At 35.2% G+C, this 22391-nt stretch overlaps 1 protein-coding gene across 13 annotated transcripts in view; it reads left to right on the top strand.

Annotated features, from left to right (window-relative positions):
* The window catches only part of CCDC18 (coiled-coil domain containing 18), a 119418-nt gene that overhangs the window by 48167 nt on the left and 48860 nt on the right, over positions 1-22391 (top strand). For 9 of the 13 annotated variants that reach the window (XM_041747358.1, XM_041747361.1, XM_041747360.1 and 6 more), the window contains 7 exons: positions 2165-2332; positions 5021-5163; positions 10816-10979; positions 11245-11458; positions 16259-16358; positions 20589-20705; positions 21874-22017. In XM_041747358.1, coding sequence (XP_041603292.1) covers positions 2165-2332; positions 5021-5163; positions 10816-10979; positions 11245-11458; positions 16259-16358; positions 20589-20705; positions 21874-22017 — 1050 coding nt within the window. The remainder of the gene's footprint in view (positions 1-2164; positions 2333-5020; positions 5164-10815; positions 10980-11244; positions 11459-16258; positions 16359-20588; positions 20706-21873; positions 22018-22391) is intronic. The other 4 variants (XM_041747363.1, XM_041747362.1, XM_041747364.1 and 1 more) reach the window with 4 other exon arrangements.

Here is a 22391-nt window from a genome sequence, read left to right as displayed (position 1 = left end):
CTTAATGTAGCTAATAAAAAAAACTTTCCATTAAGGGGCATGTGGGTGACTCAGTCAGTTAATGTCTGCCTTTGGCTCAGGTCATGATCCCCGGCTGGGTCCTGGGATGGAACCCCATAGTGGCTCCCTGCTCAGAGGAGAGTCTGCTTCTCCCTCTGCCCCTCCCTCCCACTTGTAATCTGTCTGTCAGATAAATATATAAAATCTGTACATTAAAATATAAATTCTAATTTTATATTCTTTGTTTTTTTTTAAGGTTTTATTTATTCATGAAAGAAACAGAGAGAGGCAGACACAGGCAGAGGGAGCAGCAGGCTCCATGCACAGAGCCCGATGTGGGACTCAATCCCAGGACTGTGGGATCATGCCCTGAACCAAAGGCAGACGCTCAACCACTGAGCCACCTAGGTGTTTGTTTATAACAAACATTAATTCAGTGCAACACAAAATATGACACCTTAAATTCTGATTCTTTTATCTATTTCTAGGGAATCAGAAGATGAAATTATTTAGAGAGTAATTCTAATATAAAATGATTAACACTTAGAATATTGTTTTAGATTTAGAAGTATAAAATGCCTCAAGTTTTTTCATTTTGTTTTTGCTCCTTCTGGTTGTCTAAAGGATTGAGAATTAGATTTAGAAATTCAACTTTCTCTATTGAGATGAATTATTGAGATACTGGATAATTAGAAGAAAGGACCAAGTCAGAGTTCTCTTCTACTATTTTCTAGCAGTTTAAAAATTCTTTCTTCTGGAATACTTATGGGAAAGATTTTTTTTGCTTTAAAAGAAAGGCTTTTATTTTCCTTCATGTTAAAAGTTGTTATGTAAGCAAAAATAAGAAATTTTTTAAAGATTTACCTACAATCCACTTTCTAATACTTAAGTTTTCAGTAGTCTATGTGCCTGCCTGTTTTTCATAATTATGTTAGTGAAATGTAATTCTGGGGGGTTTTCCCCCTTAATTTCATTTTGTAAATATTGTATTTGCTCCTGTCTTTTAAATTATGATTTTAAGTGGTTGCATCATTTTAAATCAGATTGATATATCATCATTTATTAAACTTTTCCTCTTTTGGGAGCAGGTAAAGAATATTACAAAATAAATATTAAATTATGCTGCATTATTAATTTCATTTTAACATAATTTCTTTTGGCAGATTTATTGGATTTGGATTATTAGGACAAAGGGAATTTTTTTCCTTCTTAGTAGATACTTCCAGATAATTTTAAAGGTATCTTTTAAAGCAATTTTGAGGACCAGCATATTCAAGCCTTAAATATGTGGAGTGAATGAATACAGTTTCTTAGTTGATATTGTCATTCCTTTATGTGTTTTGTTTTTGTTTTTAAGGTTTTATTTATTCATAAGCGATACAGAGAGAGAGGCGGAGACATAGGCAGAGGGAGAAGCAGGTTCCCTGCAGGGAGCCCAATGTGGGACTTGATCCCTGGGGTCATGACCTGAACCAAAGGCAGACATTCAACCATTGAGCTAGCCAGGTGCCCCTCCTTTGTGTGTTTTTTGGATCGTGAATATTTGCATGATTTACTGAGATACCATTTTATAAACAGCAGCAATAGTTACAACAATAATATAATAAATAGCACCTAACATTTATGCAGTCCTTATATGCCTATAGTTTATTTTCAGTAAGGAGAAAGTTTCATTATATGTAGCGTGGAGAAATCCATGGCTTCCTGGGTTCTCTCCCTTCTCTGAGAGGAGTCACATAAAACATGCTTCTTTCTCTAACAGTGAAATGTGGCAACGTGTGTGCAGTGTTTCTACCCAAAGAAGTTTGTTTATGACTCAAAGTTCAGGATTTTTACTGGGGGCTAGTCACCTAGGACAAGTATCAAAATTAGAAACTCCCAGAAGGAAAGTGTGATTCAGTGCCATAAGCCAAAACAATCTCATCACTTAGGGAATGTTTCAGAAGCCACATTTCCAGACACCATCCAAGAGTCAGTCGTATAAACAGACCCTTCTAACGTATCCTCCCATCAGAAAAATGAACCTGCCCTTCCATGTAACAAACTATAGCCATAAATACAATTATCCCACATGACATGTGAAGGTAAGAAGGAAGACTGCTTTGACATTTTACGGCTTTTTATTTGAAATGTCATTTTAATGAGAAATTTATATATTTGTTAGGTATACTGCTTACAGAAAGAACTAAAGATAAAAAATCACAGTCTTCAAGAGACTGCTGAGCAGAATGTTATTCTACAGCATACTCTTCAGCAACAGCAGCAAATGTTACAACAAGAAACAATTAGAAATGGAGAGCTAGAAGACATTCAAACTAAACTTGAAAAACAGGTATATATTATTGGTCAAAATAGTTTCACTTGTATGAAATAGAAATTTTAAAAATCAGTAATAAATATTTTGTTATTAATTGCTGTTTACCTGAAAAGATTTCCTAGTCTAAGAAATATTCTATTTTAACATTGAAAAATAGGTGAAATTCTATTTTTGTGTATTCTAACCTACATCTCTAATGCTATGGGCACATTTTTATCATCTATGGAACATAGTTATAATTTAGACTTCTTCATTCAATCATGTTTTTGGATCAGGATGTGTGATAACCCCAAAGAAATGCTAAAGCAGTGTACTACAAGAAAAATTCCAAAGGAAACTATTTCTTTTTTTTAATATTTAATTTATTTATTCATGAGAGACACAGAAAGAGAGAGAGAGGCAGAGACACAGGCAGAAGGAGAACCAGGATCCATGCAGGGAGCCGGACATGGGACTCGATCCGAGGTCTTCAGGATCAGACCCTAGGCCGAAGGCAGGTGCTAAACCGCTGAGCCACCAGGGCTGCCGAGGAAACTATTTCTAAAACTAAATTATAACTACAATGAAAGAATCTTAGGAATTTTATACTAGAGTTGAATCTTTTCTCTTTCATTCATTACCAGTTCATCTGAATTCTTTGGACAGCTATTTCATATTTTTTGTTTTGTTTTTTCTTTTTCAAACTTTATAAAAATGTATAAAATTAAAAAACATCCCCTATAATCTCACAACACCTTACCTTTTTGTAATTTGGATGACTTTTTATTTATATATTCTAAATTCATCTTCAGCCTCTCCAGTGGAACTAAAGAATCTCTCAATACATTCAGAAATATGAAGCAGGTGTTCCCTGTTTTCTTTTTTTAAGAGACAGCTGTTCTGTGGCATTCCATCCCTTTGTTAAAGTCTAGACCTATTGTTTGCTATGCCTACTGTTCAGCTTCATCCAGAAGCATTTCTTCATCTCTTCTGCACTTGATTCCCACTTCCTAAGTCCCTTGTTGTTGACTCTGGTTTTCAGAATTGATTAAAATTCTTGTTCCTTCTGAAGTTGTTTTCATTTCAGTAATGATATTATGGTTTTCGTCTCTTTTTTCCCCCCATAAATCTACCAATTCATTTGTATACTCATTTGATAATTTTTTTTCTTTGTGATCTTTAAGAGATTTTTGTATGTTCTTTAATTTCTTCGAGGGTCTAAAGAAGTTTTTGTTTATTTTTTAAATTTTATTTATTCACAAGAGACATATAGAGAGAGAAAGAGGCAGAGACACAGGCAGAAGGAGAAGCAGGCTCCATGCGGGAGCCTAATGTGGGACTTGATCCCGGGTCTCCAGTATCAGGTCCTGGGCTGAAGGCAGCGCTAAACCGCCGAGCCACCTGGGCTGCCCAAGAAGTTTCTATCTCAAAATTTCTCTAGTATTTGGAGTAAATATTCCAGTGTATACAGAATTCTCTTTCTGCCTTTCATTTATTTCCCAGTATGCATAGATTCCATGTTAGATCCTTTCAGATTATTACTCATTTTTAGATTCTTTCTGCTTTATGAGTGTGCTATTTTAAAACGCAGATGGTTCTCTTTAGTGTTTACCTGGGTTCTATTTTAATTTTATTCTTAGAACTTGATTAGAAGTGTGGATATTAATAATTTATAATCTGTATTCAGTTCTTTAGTGAGAGGTTTTAGAAGAGCAGAGAGGATATTAAAGCCATTAGCCAGAATTAACTTGAAGAGCACAGTCATGTAGATGTTCATTGAAAACATGGAGTGTCTGAGTTTAACTAGGGAGAAAATACAGAATAAGAGGTGAGAAGATTAACTTGGACAGATCTCTATGAGATATGGTATATAGAAGCCAAAGTAAGTATTTCATGAAATAAGGAATGATAATTGGTGCCATGGGCTGCTGAAATCAGGATCAAGTAAAATGAGGGCTGAGAAATGTCCACTGGAATTAGCAACATGGAGGTCGTTAGTGACATTGCTCAGTTTTGTAGAATGGCTAAATTGCTTTGGTTTGGGGAGTGAATGAGAAGTGAGAAGATGATACAACAAGAATAGGAAACTGGGAAATTGGGCTTTGAAGAGGAGGAAAGAAAGGGTGGTGGTAGTTGGAGAGAGGTAGAGGTAGGGAGGATAGTTTTTCATAATGGGAATGTCTTGAATATTTTAAATGCTAATATAAAGAAGCCAAGAAGAGAGAGCAGTGATAGGAGCAATTTGACTTATATGGTAGGAAAAAAATACGTCTTTCACTGTAGGAGAACAGACGAAATAATAGGAGCAAATACAAGTGGTAATGTTTGAGAGCGGTTGGGAATTTAGAAGTCTTCATGAATAAATGAATTTGTGAATAAGGAAAGCAACATAGTTTGACAAGAGAAGAAAACATTTCAAATGGATTTGGATAATGAAAAGGGGAACATTAATCATTATTTTGTTCAATTCTTGTAAATCTTATCTTAGTGTTATGATGTGGCTACTTCTAAATATGTATATGAATGAAATATCTTATACAAAGTTAAGTTTTGCCTTTTTATTTCCAAAACATTTACTTCCTACTCTGTACTTTGAGTTTTATAATACTGAAAACTGGAATCTGGAAACTGAATGATAGGCTAAAATTTATATAAATATTTTTATTCCAAAGAATGTTATACTGTGACTAAACTTAAAATACTTAATGAAAATTGTTTTATAAGGTATCAAAACTGGAACAAGAGCTTCAAAAACAAAGGGAAAGTTCAGCTGAAAAGTTGAGAAAAATGGAGGAGAAATGTGAAGCAGCCACACGTGAAGCTGATTTGAAAAGGCAAAAAGTTATTGAGCTTACTGGTTCTGCCAGGTAAAATGAATATGTTAGTTTTTCTTTTTCTTCCTATTTCAACATCAGTAGTTACCTGAATTTCAGTATCATATAATGTTAAGTGAAGCATTTGTTTAAAGATTTAATTTTTTCACAGCCTGTGTTTTTACAGCATTTTGTTTATACCTTTATATCCTCCTTTATGCTTTTTTTGTATTATAGTTAACATCCTTTATCCTCCTATTGTATTAAAAGTTCCTTAAGGCCAAAATAATTTCTAGTTTACTTTAGGATCCTCCCACAACAATTAGCATAGTTCCCTACACTTCATAGGCACCCAGCAACTATTATATTAAATTGTGAATACTATTAAAAGTTGTAGGCAAAGATGTACTCATTGAAAACTTTCATGGTGTCTAATTGTTTATGGAGGAGATTAGCTTAACAGAATACAACAGTGATTTTGAACCTTGGCTGAACATTAAAATTACCTGAGGAGCTTTAAAAGGTACTGATGCCTAGGTCTCACCTCCAAGGATTCTGACTTAATTTGGTTGAGCCCAAACCAGGAATCATTAGTTAATTGGTTAAGAAAGGACCCATAAGGTGAAAGCATTCCCCAGCTTCCCCAGACCTCTTGCTTTGTCAGCAAGAGCTAACATAATTAATACACTCAAAGTGGGGGCCACGTGTGTGGCTCAGTTGGCTGAGCATCTTCCTTTGGCTCAGGTCATGATCCCACCATCTTGGGATTGAGCCCTGCATCGGGCTTTCTGCTCAGTGGGGATCCTGCTTTTCCCTCTCCTCCCTGCTTGTGCTCTGTCGCTATCTCTGTCCCTCTTTCTCAAATAAATACATAAAACCTCTAAAGGAAATTATACACTCATAATTAACTACAATGCTACCAACAGGAGTCAAGAATTAACTTAGGCATTGAACTAAAACCCCATATCCTCAGGTTCCCTCTCTCCCACTGACAAGAGTAAAGATCAGGGCTTTGTGCATTGAGTAGCAACTTGCTTTTCTAGATGTCAACTTTCAACTGGGTCAAGAGGATTGCCCTGTGTTTAAGACTAAGATCACGCACAGTTCTTCACACCTCCTTCCTTCCATTGACTGATGTCTACCCACACAACAGCCTCACCACCAGTGTCTAATTGAATAGTTACATAATAATGTTATCCTTGCTTATATGCCAGACACCACAAGAAGCTGTGTACTTCCAGGTCAACAGTCATCTCTCATACTAATTCCCCAAAACCTCACCACATATACTGTTTCCTTCTCTCAGCTTATCCCAACTTCTGAGAGACTTCCACTTGTCCTCTGGAATTCACAGTCTATCCTGAGAGACATTATCTATATTCTTTACTTCTTTTTTCTTGCTTTAACAGAAACCTTACTCTTCCCTGAGAACCTTGCTTCTTGTCCTGTAGCCCTCTAAAGTAAAAAATTTTTCCCACAGTTCTTTTTTTTAAAGATTTCGTTCATTCATTCATTCATTCATTCATTCATTCATTCTCTCTCATACAGAGAGAGGCAGAAACATAAGCAGAGGGAGAAGCAGGCTCCTTGCAAGGAGCCCTGTGCGGCACTCGATCCCAGACCCCAGGATCATGCCCTGAGGCAAAGGCAGATGCTCAACCACTGAGCCACCCAGGCGTCCCTTTCCCATGGGTCTTGTACCACAGGGTTGAGATATGGAGTAGTACACCATACTCTGAACTTCTGGTCTTCAGACCATATCATCCTTCACTGTTGTGACACCTACAGGCCACGTGATGTATTGTTATTCCCTGCAACACCACTCCTGTCATTATTATTGAAGATTTCAATATCTGTTAGCTGATTGTTCTGAGATGTTAGCTTCTTATTTTAAAAATTCCTCTCCTCGGGATCCCTGGGTGGCGCAGCGGTTTGCGCCTGCCTTTGGCCCAGGGCGCGATCCTGGAGACCCGGGATCGAATCCCACGTCGGGCTCCCGGTGCATGGAGCCTGCTTCTCCCTCTGCCTGTGTCTCTGCCTCTCCTTCTCTCTCTATGTGACTATCGTAAATAAAAAAAAAAAAAAAAAAAAATTCCTCTCCTCTTGGGTTCTATCATATCTCATGATTTGCTCTAGACCTTGTCATTTCAAAACATCTTCAGTTTTTCTGTAATCTGAATATTAGGCATCTATATCTCTGTTATCACCTGATACCCTTTAATTCCCCAAATTCAGCAATTCTTTGATCTCACCAAGACCTCTAATTCATCAGTTCCACCATTGTCTTATTCCTTGATGTCCTCGTCTCATTTCTTTACTGAGCTTAAATTCTAGTCAAATATTAAAATCAATTATTTACATCTAGTTGCAACTCTGTTACCTCTCTCTCACTTTTTCTATACAGTACTAAAAATCCAACTCAACACTACTCCATGCTAGTATCTCTAGAGAAGCTGGAGGAAAATATGAGCATGCTGACCAGTCTTGCTTTAAATTTGTAATTTCAGGGGTGCCTGGGTGGCTCAGCCAGTTAGTTAGACATCTGCCTTCAGCTCTGGTCATGATCCCAGGACCTGGGGCAGGGAGGGTCCTTCTCCCTTTCACCCCTGATCACTCTCTTGTTATCTGTCTCTCAAAGTCTTTTTAAAAATATAAAAATTCATAATTTCAACCTTAAGGGACCCCCTTTAAGGGACCTGCTGCCTGGCAATCACAACCTTACTGACTTGTAGAAGACTCTTATACTTAGCCCTTTTCTTTCAAAACTCCCAACAGCTCCTTCCCAATCTTTGCTCTCACTGATGAACTTGCTTTCTGTTTTTTTTTTTTTTTTTGAAATATTTAATTTATTTATTCATGAGAGACAGAGAGAGAGAGGCAGAGACACAAGCAGAGGGAGAAGCAGGCTCCATGCAGGGAGCCCAATGCAGGACTTGATCCTGGGACTCCGGGATCATGCCCTGAGCCGAAGGCAGGTGCTCAACCACTGAGCCACCCAGGCATCCCTTGCTTTCTGTTTCAATGAGAAAATTGAAGCAATTGCTTATTCCTCTTCTTACCTTTACCCTTTGACTTCTAGACGAAACCTCTTCTTGATTATAGCTAATAGGCACATATAATAGGAAAAGTGTCCCAAATGCTAATAAGAAGCCTATCAGCAAAACAGTTAAGCCTCATAAGAAAGGAATACTCTAGTTCCATGATATCTTCTCTTCAGGAAGCAGGGTTTTCTCTGCTCTTCAGTTTCTCTGGTCCCATTATTGCTTCTTTCACTTCTGGAACTACAATTTATAAAACTCTTTTTTTTCCTCTCTCAAAAGGTATTACAGTTAAAATATCTCCTTGGATCTGTTTTAGAATTAAAATATCTTCAGATAGAAAGAAAGGAGACTAATTTATTGAATGCCTTTTTGCCAGGCAATGTGCTAGGTAGACACATTAACTCATTCTTCAAAACAGCCCTACAATATGGGTTTGTTTGTTTGTTTGTTTATTTACTTATTTTCCCTATTTTTAAAGTAAGAGAGTGAAATTCAAAGAAGTTAGGTTATGAAATGCATAGTTTAGATATGCTTTAAAACAACCAACTACAAGGTGCTTCTGGTACTACATGTAAATGTCACTTCATGTAAACGATCCTGATCCTGGCTTCTCAGTGCTGAGGCTCCTATAGCACTTTTTAGATTTCTCAGACTGCCTCCATTACCATTGTAATTTTTTTTTTTTTTTTTACATTGGAAGAGGCCAGAGAGTCTCAGCTGTCACATCTAAAAGTTTAGTATGTTTGTATGATCCTTCCTTTGGCTTTATTTCCAATCTCAGACTTGATTGCTCTCAGTAACCCTGCAATAAGAGGGTGAAATATTTCTGGTAAAACTGACGAGTTTAAAGCCTGTTGTAAAATTTTGAAAGTTAAGGGGAAATCTCTGGTATTGGATTATTTATATAATAATTTAAAAATTTTAAACCCTTAAATATTTATTATACTAATGCCTCATTCACCTAGCATCAAGAAAGAATGAGTAATTGCTGATAAGTAAGTGTGGAATTTATCGAGTACTGAAATTGTATTACAACAAAAAATATCCTTTTTGGTAGAAATTTTCTAAAATATATATTTTCTTGTCATTTTTAATTTTTCTGGTCGTCTCAGGGTTTTCATTACAAATACATCAGTTATTATACCATGCTGAGATATATAATAGCACCTCAACAAAACATTGGAGTTTTTTACTGTTTGTAGATTACTGTCCTTTTCCAATTATTGTATATTTTTAATATAATTTTCCCCCAACTTCCTTGCTGACAAGCTTTCGTCTCTTGGTACTGTAAGCCAACCTCTTTCATGTATTATTTTCTAATTATGTTTTATATCTGCTGTAATGTAAGAAATGAATTAGTCAAGCTAAAAATCACTTATCTGGAATTTTAGAACTGTAAAAGGGTAATTATCATTTATCAAATAAGCTTCTTACCTTTTTAGACTGAACATATTTGAGGGCATGATAAAGAGTTATGGATTATTTTCAATACATGGAACATGTGTATACATAATTTTGCATATTGTTTCAGGAGTTTTATAGTTTTCCTCAAGTTTTCTCATGGACATCAGATTAAAAACCTCTTGAACAGGGGATCCCTGGGTGGCGCAGCGGTTTGGCGCCTGCCTTTGGCCCAGGGCGCGATCCTGGAGACCCGGGATCGAATCCCACATCAGGCTCCCGGTGCATGGAGCCTGCTTCTCCCTCTGCCTGTGTCTCTGCCTCTCTCTCTCTCTCTCTCTGACTATCATAAATAAAAATTAAAAAAAAAAAAAAAAAAAAAAAAAAAAAAAACCTCTTGAACAAATTCACATTTGTCTAAGTTGCATTTATAAAGCAGTGTTCCGGCTTGCAAACTCAATTTAGAAAATATCAAAGACATAAAGAACAACAGTGACAAAAAATGTTGATTCAGGAAGCATCAATTCTACCGACCATTGAGGATGACATTAACTACTTATTTAATTAGTGAATATCACTTTGGAATTACCAATAAATGAACTTAAAACTTTCACTGTGTTAGTTATCTATAGATAAAGGATCTTCCATGTTGGAATAAGTTCAGGGCTGACTGAAAGTTAGTAAACCTGATTCTCTCACTGTTAACTTCTTTGTCTTATGCCAGACAATTCACAAACCTTCCACTTTCCTCATCTGCAAAGCAAGAAAGTTGCACTAGTCTGGGAATCTCTAGTTCCTTGTAAAGCTAAAAAAGATAACATAAATAATAAAGGTCTGAATACAAAGAACTGACTTGGTTCTCCTATAAGCAGTATGGTCATTATGGTGAATATTTTAATTGCTTGGCTTCCTTATTTTCTGTGTGGCAGATAACAAAAATTCCAGATGAATCAGACAACTATCCATGGATGTTCTCAGTGTACAAAGCTTTATACAAACTAACTGTAGTTAGATTGAAAAGAAGGCTAACCTTGTTAAATATTACCAGGTAGTACAGTACTATTTGGTGGTACATAATTGGCGCAGAATTAGAATTTTTTAGCATTTTTAATAATAGGACCCAAGGGTGACCCAAGATTCTGATGATGTTTTGCTGGTATTTGCCCTTATATAATTTGCAGATTTTTTTAGTCAGAGACTAAAAGTCAATTGGCTTTAGGTTTCCAAATTATCATTTATGGTTTTATTTTTTGTTTTTAATTAGGCAAGTGAAACTTGAGATGGATCAGTACAAAGAAGACCTATCTAAAATGGAAAAAGAAATAATGTACCTAAAACGAGATGGAGAAAATAAAGTAATGCATCTCTCTCAGTTAGACATGATCTTAGAACAGACAAAGACAGAACTAGATAAGAAGACAAATTCTGGTAAGCTAACAGGTTAGCTGAGCTTAGCTGCCTGTTTATTTATATTTAAAAAGTAGAATAAAGTGAGAATTTGGGTTAGTAGGATTGGAAAGGACAATATGTATTTTATAGCCTCTTGTAGATGAATAGAATTCGATATTCTTAATTATAATTATTTACAAATTTTTAATAAATGGTTTTTATATAGTTCTAAAATTATTCTCTCCGGCACATTGAGGTTAAATAAAATGTTTTTAAAACTAAAATTATTCTTTGCTTTCAACAGTGAAGGAATTAGAAAAATTACAACACCACACTGAAACTGAACTAACAGAAGCTTTGCAGAAACGGGAAGCATTAGAATCTGAACTCCAGAATGCTCATGGAGAATTAAAAAGTACTTTAAGACAACTTCAGGAATTGAGAGATGTACTACAGAAGGCTCAATTATCATTAGAGGAAAAATACACTACTATAAAGGATCTTACAGCTGAACTTAGGTGCGTTAAATAATAAGAAATGATATCACAATCACAGATATTTCACTTTATTACTCTGACTCCTTGGGTCATATAGTAAAGTTTTTTGCTTAATTCTGGATGTCTAAATTTCTCAACTGCCTTTGGCTCACTGTTCATCCTAGTCAGCCTGTCTTTATACTCCATCTAACTAGTTCAGCCATTCCTTGTAACTAATATTTCTATCCTTGGTCTTTAGACCATTTTATTCTGACCCTCTCCTATATTATATAGTGGTAAAGAATAATTAGGGCAGTATACAGCAGTGGTTAATAGCAAGATGATATTAATAATAACATGTTTTCTTTATATTAAGCCTTTATTTTGTGCCAGGATTATGCCAGGGGCTCTCTATATGATCTTAGTCATTTCTTTACAATAAACCTATCGTATACATATTAGCACCTTTTTACACTTGAGAAAACTGGGGCTTGAGAAAATTAAGTAAAATACTCAATCTTAGATAATAAGGTCCAGAGAAGGTCCAGAGAAACACAAGTCTGACCAACTCTAAAATCTGGGTTCTTAGATTACCAGTGATAACATAAAATGCTGTTCCAGCACACATCTTTGGTCAGTGCGGGTAGAGAGCCAGACCAGAACTAAGATGTAGGAAATAGATTCTGAGAAGGAAAGCAGAATTACAAACCAGAATGTGAAATGTGGGATGACAGGAGAGAGAGAGCAGCAAGAAGACCCAGGAACTTAGATTAGATATCATCCCATGACTCAGTGAAGGACGCCCATCTCTTTTCTACCCACAAACTCATTCATAGTAAATTTCATATAGCTTTAAATACCGCGTGTCAGGGGCAGCCCAGGTGGCTCAGCGGTTTAGTGCCGCCTTCAGTCCAGGACATGATCCTGGTGTCCTGGGATTGAGTCCCACGTCAGGCTAACTGCATGGAGCCTGCTTCTCCCTCTGCCTGTGTCTCTGCCTCTCTCTCTCTCTCTCTCTTTCTCTGTTTGTCTCTCATGAATAAATAAATAAATAAAATCTTTAAAAATAAATAAATAAATAAATACATACATACATACATACATACATACATACTGTGTGTCAGACTTCCAGACTCACATCTCTAGTAATGATCTCTTCCCCAAACTGCAGACTCAAATATCTAATGATTTACTTGTTACCTTCACTCAGGTATTCTTTTTAAGATTTTATTTATTTATTCATGAGAGAGAGAGGCAGAGACCTAGGCAGAAGAAGAAGCAGGGTGCCTGCAGGGAGCCCTATGTGGGACTTGATCCTGGAACCCCAGGATCACATCCTGAGCCAAAGGCAGATGCTCAACTGCTGAGCCACCCAGACATCCCTCACTCAAGTTTTTTTTTTTTTTTTTTCCTCCCTCAGGTATTTTTAAGAGGCATCTTAAACTTGGCCAAAACAGAACTCTTTTTTTTTCTTTATAACTCTACCCTTCATCCATCTCAGAATCAGGCAATTGCTCAAACCAGAAATCTGTTGTATCTCTTTTCCTCTCTGTTTTTTTTTTCATCCAGTCTTTAAGGAATTCATGTGAACTCTATTTCCAAACATATTCTGAAATCTGTTGATTTCTTGACCTCTTTTCTCTTACCACTTTAGCATAAGCCATCATCATATCTTACCTGGCCTGTTGCTGTGGTTTCCCTAACGGTCTCTCCAGTTAAATTCCTGACCCTCTCCACAGTCCATTTCAGTTTATGGAGTTAAGTTTATGATTTAAAACAGAAATGGATTTAAGTTTATTATTTAAAACATAAATTAGATTATAGTTTCATCCCTGCTTAAGCCTTCCAATTGCTTCCCAAAATATTCAGAATAAAATCCAAGCTCCTTGGGAAATGTAAATCAAAACTATAATAAGATACTGCTTCACACCCACTCAGATGACCATGATAAAAATAAAAAAACCCAAAACTGAAAATGACAAGTGTTAGCAAGTGTGTAGAGAAATTGTAACCCTCATACATTGACGTTGAGAAACTAAAATGATACAGTTGACTATGGAAGAGTGTTTGGCAGTTCCTCAATAAGTTAAACATAGAATTACCATGTAACTCGTAAGTTATTTACCCAAAAGAGTTAAAAACAGATGTTCAAAAAAAATTGCACAAATGTTCATAGCAGCTCTATTAACAATAGTCACTAAGCAGAAACAACCCAAATATCTATCAGTAGTTGATAAATACAATGTGATATATACATACAGGGAATATTATTCAGTCATGAAATGGAATAAAGTACTAATATCTGCTGTAACATAGATGAACCTTGAAAACATTAAGTTAAATAAAATAAACCAGATATGTGTGTATAATTCCATTTATGTGAAATATTCAGAATTAGCAAATCCATAAAGATAGAAAGCATCTTAATGATTGCTGGGAACCAGGCTGGGACAATGGAAAATAATTGCAGATGGATATGAAATTTTCATTTGGAGTGATGAACAAGTACTGGAAATAGTGGTGATGGTTACACAACATTGTGAATTTACTTAATGTAACTGAATTGTGTATAAACTTTTAAAGTGATCAAAATGGTAAATGGTTAAAATGGTAAATCTTGTATGTATGTTACCACAATTAAAAAAAAAAAAAGCCAAGCTCCTTAGCATAGAATATAAAGCCCTACATGATAGGGTTCCTGCCTGTTTCTCTGGCCTTATTTCATACTGTTCCCCTTTCTCCTGACCTTTTTGTTGGTACTTAAAACTTGATAAATTTTTCCTACCTTTTGACTTTGCGGTAGCTGTTTCTTTGGCCTGAAATAATGGTTCAATGGCCAACTTCTTGCCCTTCATGTTACTTCAGAAGGCCCTTTTCTGACCACCTACTCTCAAGTAGCTACCCAGGCACTATCTCATCACTGTATTTAATGCTCTAACATAGCACTTTATATTTTTCTTGCTTATTATTTATAGTCTGTCTTCTTTACTGGACCTATTCATATGTATGCTCCATGTGATGAAGGACATCTGTTTTGTTGACTATTAAATTCAAAGTACATAGAATCCTGATATATAGGAAGCATCCAGTAAATATTTGCTAAATGGTTAAGTGAATGAATGGATGAAAGAAGTAAAAATGAAATCTTAAATTCTAGCTAATGGCTGAATTTTTGGAAGCTCAGCTATTCACTTATACAATGATTATCTTTAGAATTCATTTAATAATAACTTATTAGTGTAGCCTTGTATTTTATAACTGCTGAGATCTTTTTTTTTTAAGATTTTGTTTATTCATGAGAGACACAGAGAGGCAGAGACATGGGCAGTGGGAGAAGCAGGCTCCCTGAGGGGAGACCAATGTGGGACTCCATCCCAGGACCCCAAGATTGTGACCTGAGCCGAAGACAGACACTTAGCCACTAAGCCACCCAGGCGTCCCAACTGCTGAGATCTTTTTATAAGTGCTGAAAATCTTTTTTTAAAAGATTTTTTGAAAAAGAACCTTTAAAAAAAAAGATTAAAAAAAAAGCCTTTTAAAAAGATTCTTTTAAAAAAGAATCTTTTTAAAAAAGATTTTTTAGAAAGGAATCTTTAAAAAAAAGATTTTTAAAAAAAGAATCATCTTTTTAAAAAGATTTGACTGATTGATTTGAGAAAGAGAGAGAGAAGAGCAGCATGTGAGTGAGGGAAGGAGCAGAGGGAAAGGGACAGACAGACTCTGTGCTGATTATAGAGCTTGATGTGGGGCTTGATCCCATGACCCAGAGATCATGACCTGAGCTGAAATCAAGAGTTGGTCACTCAACTGACTTAGCCACCCAAGCGCCCCTAATTGTTAAGACTCTTAAGAGAATAGTAAATAGTTTATAAAAGAATTTCAGAATCTGCTTTTTAAAACCAGTACCTTTGTTCAGTATTGTTCATATTTAAGACTGGAAAACCACATGAAGATTTTAAAGGTCAACATTTTTATTTTTTACCTTTTTAAGTATTTTATTTACTTATTCATGAGAGACACAGAGAGAGGCAGAGAGAGAGGCAGAGACAGGAGAAGCTGGCTCCATGCAAGGAGCCCGATAGGGGACTCAATCCCAGGACTCTAGGATCATTCCCTGAGCTGAAGACAGATGCTCAACCGCTGAGCCACCCAGGTGTCCCAACAACATTTTTAGCCTTTGTCGTATCAGAACATAGAGTTCCAAATTAAAATTCTTTTATTGCATTTTCTGATCTGCGTGGTAGTAGTCATAAAGTTGTGTCAGTATTAAGCATTTTTATAGTATAAAATTCTAAATAAAGGATTTAGGAGAGCTAGAATTTATTTAAAAAATTTCTGTATTAGACTCCAATACTTCACTATATGTAAGGTGTCATTTGAGTAAAATTCCCATGAGAAACACAGTGGTCATTTACTGAGCTATGGATATCAGAGATACCAACCATGAGATAAATGCCTCATTCATTTGCAATAAACTTACAGCGATGATACAGAAAAGACTTTCAAATGCTTCCTTGACCTGTAAATGAAAAATTTGTACATATTTTAAAAACTCTTACACTAATTCAGCCTTATACCTTGGGAGTGCTTTAACATTTAGCTTAAATTGTCTATAGTAGTAGTGTTAGAGTTAACTTTTGCCTTTTGCGAATACTCTATTAAAGTAACTGTATTAATATCAATCATTTTCTTTATACATTATTTCTTTAATTTGAGCCCTTTCAACCAGAAATAATTGCATATGTCTTATCACTTAAAGGAAGGTAACCCAATTGACTTAATTTTTAAAAAACGTAATATTCCTACTATTTGCTTTGTTCTTTTTCTTTTGGTGAATTACAGAGAATGCAAAATGGAGAATGAAGATAAGAAGCAAGAACTCCTTGAAATGGATCAGGCACTTAAGGAGAGAAATTGGGAACTAAAGCAAAGAGCAGCTCAAGTTAGTTTTCTTACTTATAATTTAATGAAATTTTCTGTTACAGTGCAGTCATACAGGGTTTCAGAGGTCACCACTTTTTTGGCAAAATGGACATTTTTAAAGCATATATGTTTTTCTGTGCACATTAGTATATTTTTTTAAAGATTGATTGATTGATTGATTTATGATAGACACAGAGAGAGAGAGGCAGAGACACAAGAGGAGGGAGAAGCAGGCTCCATGCCGGGAGCCCGACGCGGAACTCGATCCCAGGACTCCAGGATCGTGCCCTGGGCCAAAGGCAGGCACTAACTGCTGAGCCACCCAGGGATCCTGCACATTAATATTTTAAAAATTAGAAATATATCTTCATCTTGCTATTTTTATAGCAAGTGGATTTTTGAGAATGAAGGTTAGCTTAGTGTTTGAACCTTTTTATCTCTTACATTACTGCATATCAGGAGACAATGGGATTAGAAGAGTTACTCTAACTCCTTTAAATAGTGTGTTTGTTGGAGGAACAAAAATATTCAAAAGGCATTATTTAGCAGCATCTTTTTTAAAGTCTTTATTTCTTAGACCAATTTTAGGTTCACAGTGACATAGAGCAGACGGTACAGAGATTTCCCATATACTCCTTGTTGCCATAAACACCCAGCCTTCCCCATTATCAACATTCCCCACCTGAGTGGTACATTTGTTAATAGTTGATGAGCACACACATAATCACCCAAACCCCATAATTTACATTACAGTTCACTCTTGGTGTGTATATTCTCTGAGTTTGGACAAATGTTTAATGACATGTATCCATCTTATGGTATCATCCAGGGTATTTTCACTGCCCTAAAAATCCACAATGCTCCACCTAGTCATCCTTCTTCCTCTTCCCCAATCCTAATAACCACTGATTTTTTTATTGTCTCATTTTCCCTTTTCCAGAATGTCATATAGTTGAAATCATATAGTACATAGTCTTTTCATATTGAGTTATCTCAGTAATATTCATTTAAGTTTTCTCTACATCTTTTCATTGCTTAATACCTTATTTCTTTTAGCACTGAATAATATTCCATTGTCTAGGTGTACTAGAGTTTACTTACCTACTGAAGGACATCTTGGTTGCTTCTAAGTTTGACATTTATAAATAAAGCTGCTGTCAACATCTGTGTACAGGTTTTTGTGTAGATATAAGTGTTCAACTCCTTTTAATTACCAAGGGCCAAGGTTGCTGGATCATATGGTAAGATTATGTTTAGTTTTTAAAAACACTTCCAAATTGTGTTCCCAAGTGGCTTGTACCATTTTTGCATTCTTACCAGCAATGAATTTGAATTCCTGTTGCTCCACTTTCTGGGTAGCATTTGATGTTGTCAATGTTTTGGATTTTGGCCGTTCTAATAGGGGTACAGTGGTATCTCCTTGTTAATTTGCACTTCTCAGATGACATATGACATAGGGGGTATTTTCCTGTGCTTATTTTTCTATCTGCATATCTTCTTTGGTGAGGTGTGTTACAGTGTTTGGCTCATTTTTTAATTGAGTTGTTTTCTTATTGTTGGATTTTAAGAGTTCTTTGTATATTTTGGATACAAGTGCTTTTTCAGAGGTGTTTTTTACAAATATTTTCTTCCAGTTTGTGGCTTTTATTCATAGTCTTTTGACACTAGCTTTTACAGAGCAGAAGTTTTTAATTTTAATGATGTCCAGCTTATTAAGTATTCCTTTCGTGAATTGTACCTTTGGCTTTCTATCTAAAGAGTCCACCCATGGTCATCCAAGATATTCCTCTGTTATCTTCTAGAAGTTTTATAGTTTTGCAAGCCAAGCTATATCTAGGTCTGTGATCCACTTTGAGTTAATTTTTGCAAAAGGATGTGGTCTAGATTTATTTTTTTGCATGTTGTCCACTTATTCTAGCACCATTTGTTGAAAAGACTTTTTTCTCCATTGTATTGCCTTTGCTCCTCTGTCAAAGGTTAGTTAACATAGTTTCTAGGTTCTATTCTGTACAATTATTTATTCACCTGTTTTGGTTTGGGTTTTGTTTTTTTGTTTGTTTGTTTTTGCCAGTACCACAGTCTGTTTACTGTAGCTGTTTAGTGTCTTGAAGTCAGATAATGTCACTTTTCCAACTTTGTAATTCTTTAGTATCATGTTGGATATTCTGGATGTTTTACTCTCCATGTAAGTTTCTTTTTTTTTTTAAATTTTTATTTATGATAGTCACAGAGAGAGAGAGAGAGAGGCAGAGACACAGGCGGAGGGAGAAGCAGGCTCCATGCACCGGGAGCCTGATGTGGGATTCGATCCCGGGTCTCCAGGATCATGCCCTGGGCCAAAGGCAGGCGCCAAACCGCTGCGCCACCCAGGGATCCCTCCATGTAAGCTTCAGAATCAGTTTGTCAATATCCACAAATTAACTTGCTGGAATTTTGATTGGAATTGCCTTGAATGTATAGATTTAGTTAGGAAGAACTGACATCTTGAATCTTGATGATACTGAGTCTTCCATGAACATGGACTCTCTATTTGTTTTCTTTGATTTCTTTCATTGGAGTTTTATAGTTTCTCTTTATAGATCTTATATATATTTGGTTAGAGTTATAACTAAGTATTTTGTTTTGGGAGGTGCTAATGTAAGTCATATTATGTTTTTAATTTCAAATTCTTGTTTATTGCTGGTACACAGGAAAGTGACTAATGTGTATTCCTTGTATCTTACAACCCTGCTATAATCATTTACTAGCTCTAGGAATTATTTTGGCAAATTTTTTGGATTTTCTCCCTAGATGATTATGTCATTTGTAAACATAGTTTTGTATTCCTTCCTAATACATATATCTTTTATTTCTTTTACTTGTCCTACTGCAGTAGCTAGGACTGCTAGGACAGTGTTGAAAAACAATAGTGAGAAAGAATATCCTTGCCTTGTATCTGATCTTAGTGGGAATGCTTTGAGTTTCTCACCATTAAGTATGAAACTAGCTGTTGTTTTTCTGTAGATATTCTTTATAGAGTTGGAGAAGTTCCACTCTATTCCTCGTCTACTGAGAGTTTTTATCGTGAATGGGTGTTGAAATGTCTTTGGTTTGGGTATTAGGGTAGTACTGGCCTCATAGAATGAATTAGAAAGTATTTCCTCTGCTTTTGTATTCTGAATTGGATTGTAGAGAATTGGTATAATTTCTCTCAGTGAAGCCATTTGGACCTGCTGCTTTCTATTTGGGAATTAATTAAAATCTATTTGGGAATTTAATTAATTAAAATCATTAATTTAATTTCTTTAATAAATATAAGCTTATTTAGGTTGTCTTTTCTTGGATGAGTTTTGGCAGATTCTGTCTTTCAAGTAATTTGTGTATTTCATCTAATTTTATTAAATTTGTAATCAGAAAGTTGTTACAGTATTCCTTATCCTTTTTTTTTTTTTTTTTTTTTTACTTATGATAGTCATACAGAGAGAGAGAGAGGCAGAGACCCAGGCAGAGGGAGAAGCAGGCTCCATGCACCGGGAGCCTGATGTGGGATTCGATCCCGGGTCTCCAGGATTGCGCCCTGGGCCAAAGGCAGGCGCCAAACCGCTGCGCCACCCAGGGATCCCCCTTATCCTTTTAATGTCTTTGAGAGTTTTATTAATATCTTCTCTTTCATTTCTGATTACTAATTCATGTCCACTCCGTTTTTCTTAGCCTAGGTAGGGGCATATTGATTTTATTGATCTTTTCAAGAATCAGCTTTTGGGTTTTGTTGATTTTCTCTCTTTATTTCCTAATTTTAGTTTAACTGATTTGTGCTGTTTTATTTTTTTCTTTTTTGTTTACTTTAGATTTAATTTCATCTTCTTTTTCTAGCTTCCGAGAGTGGAAGCTTAAATGATTGATTTCAGATCTTTTCTTCTTTTCTAATATATGCATTTAATGCTGTACATTTTCCTCCAAACACTGCTTTTGCTACATTCCACAATTTTTGCTATGCTACATTGTATTTAGCAGCTTTTATCTAGCATAAAATGAGAAATCATTTATTTGTCATTTATGAACATAGTTATAGCTTTAAGATTCTATAATACAAGGCTTAAGATTTAGTATTAATAAGCAATTAATATTTTTCTGACTTTTTAAAATAATTTGAGGTGAGTTTATGTTTCAGTATTATCTACTGTAAACAATTTTAAAACACATTCCAAGCATGCAATTTTTTGTGTTACAATAAAGTTGAGTAATAGTTTAATGTTACTTTTGTATTGAGGTTACACATTTGGATATGACTATTCGTGAGCACAGGGGAGAAATGGAACAGAAAATAATTAAATTAGAGGGTACTCTGGAGAAATCAGAATTGGAGCTTAAAGAATGCAACAAACAGGTAAATTATTTTAAATTACATGTTTTATATTGTTTTTAAAAACAACATTTAAAAATTTGTTATTTTTAAAATGACATTCACATAATGTGGCTTTTTTATAAAATACATACAATAAAAATACTACATAATTTTAATCACCTTGTGCATGCTACTTTAAATTCATTTTTCTCTTAACTTTCCCCCAGTATTATTGATCTATAATGACAGAAATTGCGTATATTTGAGGTGTACAATGTTTTGATGTACACTGAAATAATTATCACAATCAAGCTAATTAACATATCCACCTCAATTATTTTAATTATTTATTTTTGCTGAGGATGCTTAAGATCTATTTTCTTTTTTTTATTTTTATTTTTTTAAGATCTATTTTCTTAGCAAACTTTAAGCATACATTTATTACTAACTATAGTCATGTGCCATACATTAAATTTCCAGAATTATCTTTTTCAACTGAAACCTTACATACCTTGACCAACATTTCCTCATTTTCCTCACTCCTCAGCCCCTGGTAATTACCCTCTTAATGTTATTTTAAATGTAGTTTTTCTTGTCTCAGTGTGTCTACCTATTTACCATCATGTGTACATGTTTGAATATGTATAAAATATCTCTGGAAGGATTTCTAATTCTCTTAACTAATGCGGTTGCCACTAACGAAAGAACACAATGGAAAGGGAACTTTGTTTTCATTAACAATATTTGTCTCCCCTTGCACATATTACCTATAAAACAACTTGTAAGGCCATGTAACATTTGTTTTCTTGACCCCAATTTTCCTTTCTTACACAAATGTGATTGAGACTTTCTTTTGGTATATTGTAGGTATACAAGAATTCTGATGTTAATGTCTAAGTTATGGTGGTCCTAAAAACACATTTTTATATTTTACTACTTGATATATATGTATTTGACACTTGACTTACTTGGACTGCAGTTATGATTAAAGAATTTTTCCGGGCAGCTCTGGTGGCTCAGCGGTTTAGCACCACCTTTGGCCCAGGGCGTGATCCTGGAGACCCAAGATCGAGTCCCAGATTGGGCTCCCTGCATGGAGCCTGCTTCTCCCTCTGTCTGTCTCTCATGAATAAATAAATAAAATCTTTTTTAAAAAAAAAAGAGAGAATTTTTTCTTAGCTACATTAATATTGCTCTGTTTAAATTTCAGATAGAAAGTTTGAATGAAAAATTGCAAAATTCCAAAGAACAGCTTCGAGAAAAAGAATTTGTAACACTACAAAATGAACAGGAGATAAGCCAACTGAGAAAGGAAAATGAACGAACACAACAAAAGATGAAAGAAATGGAAAGTGTAAGCAAACTATTTTCTGCCTAAGGAACAAAGTAAAATTATATAAAAAGTGATATAAATCTTTATGTTTTAAACCAGTTGGTTTCAGTATATAGAAACTGTGCCATAAATATTTTTAGGCTAATTATTTGTGTCAGATAATTATTAGTTTCTTTGATCTTTTTAAGTATTTTACTCTGATGTTCCAGTCATAGGCAAGGGCATCATCATACTTCTCTTTATATTGCCTGCAGGCATCGGCATGATATCTCTCACATAGTAAATGCACAATATGTGCTCACTTGGTCAACAAATATTTATTGAGAACCTACTGTGTGATAGAGCTGGAGATACAGATATTGATAAGATATACTCATTTGTCCTTGAGGAACTCC

This window comes from Vulpes lagopus, chromosome 3, assembly GCF_018345385.1.
Source record: "Vulpes lagopus strain Blue_001 chromosome 3, ASM1834538v1, whole genome shotgun sequence".
Taxonomy (NCBI): Eukaryota; Metazoa; Chordata; class Mammalia; order Carnivora; family Canidae; genus Vulpes; species Vulpes lagopus.
This window is presented reverse-complemented; position numbering and strand designations above follow the sequence as displayed.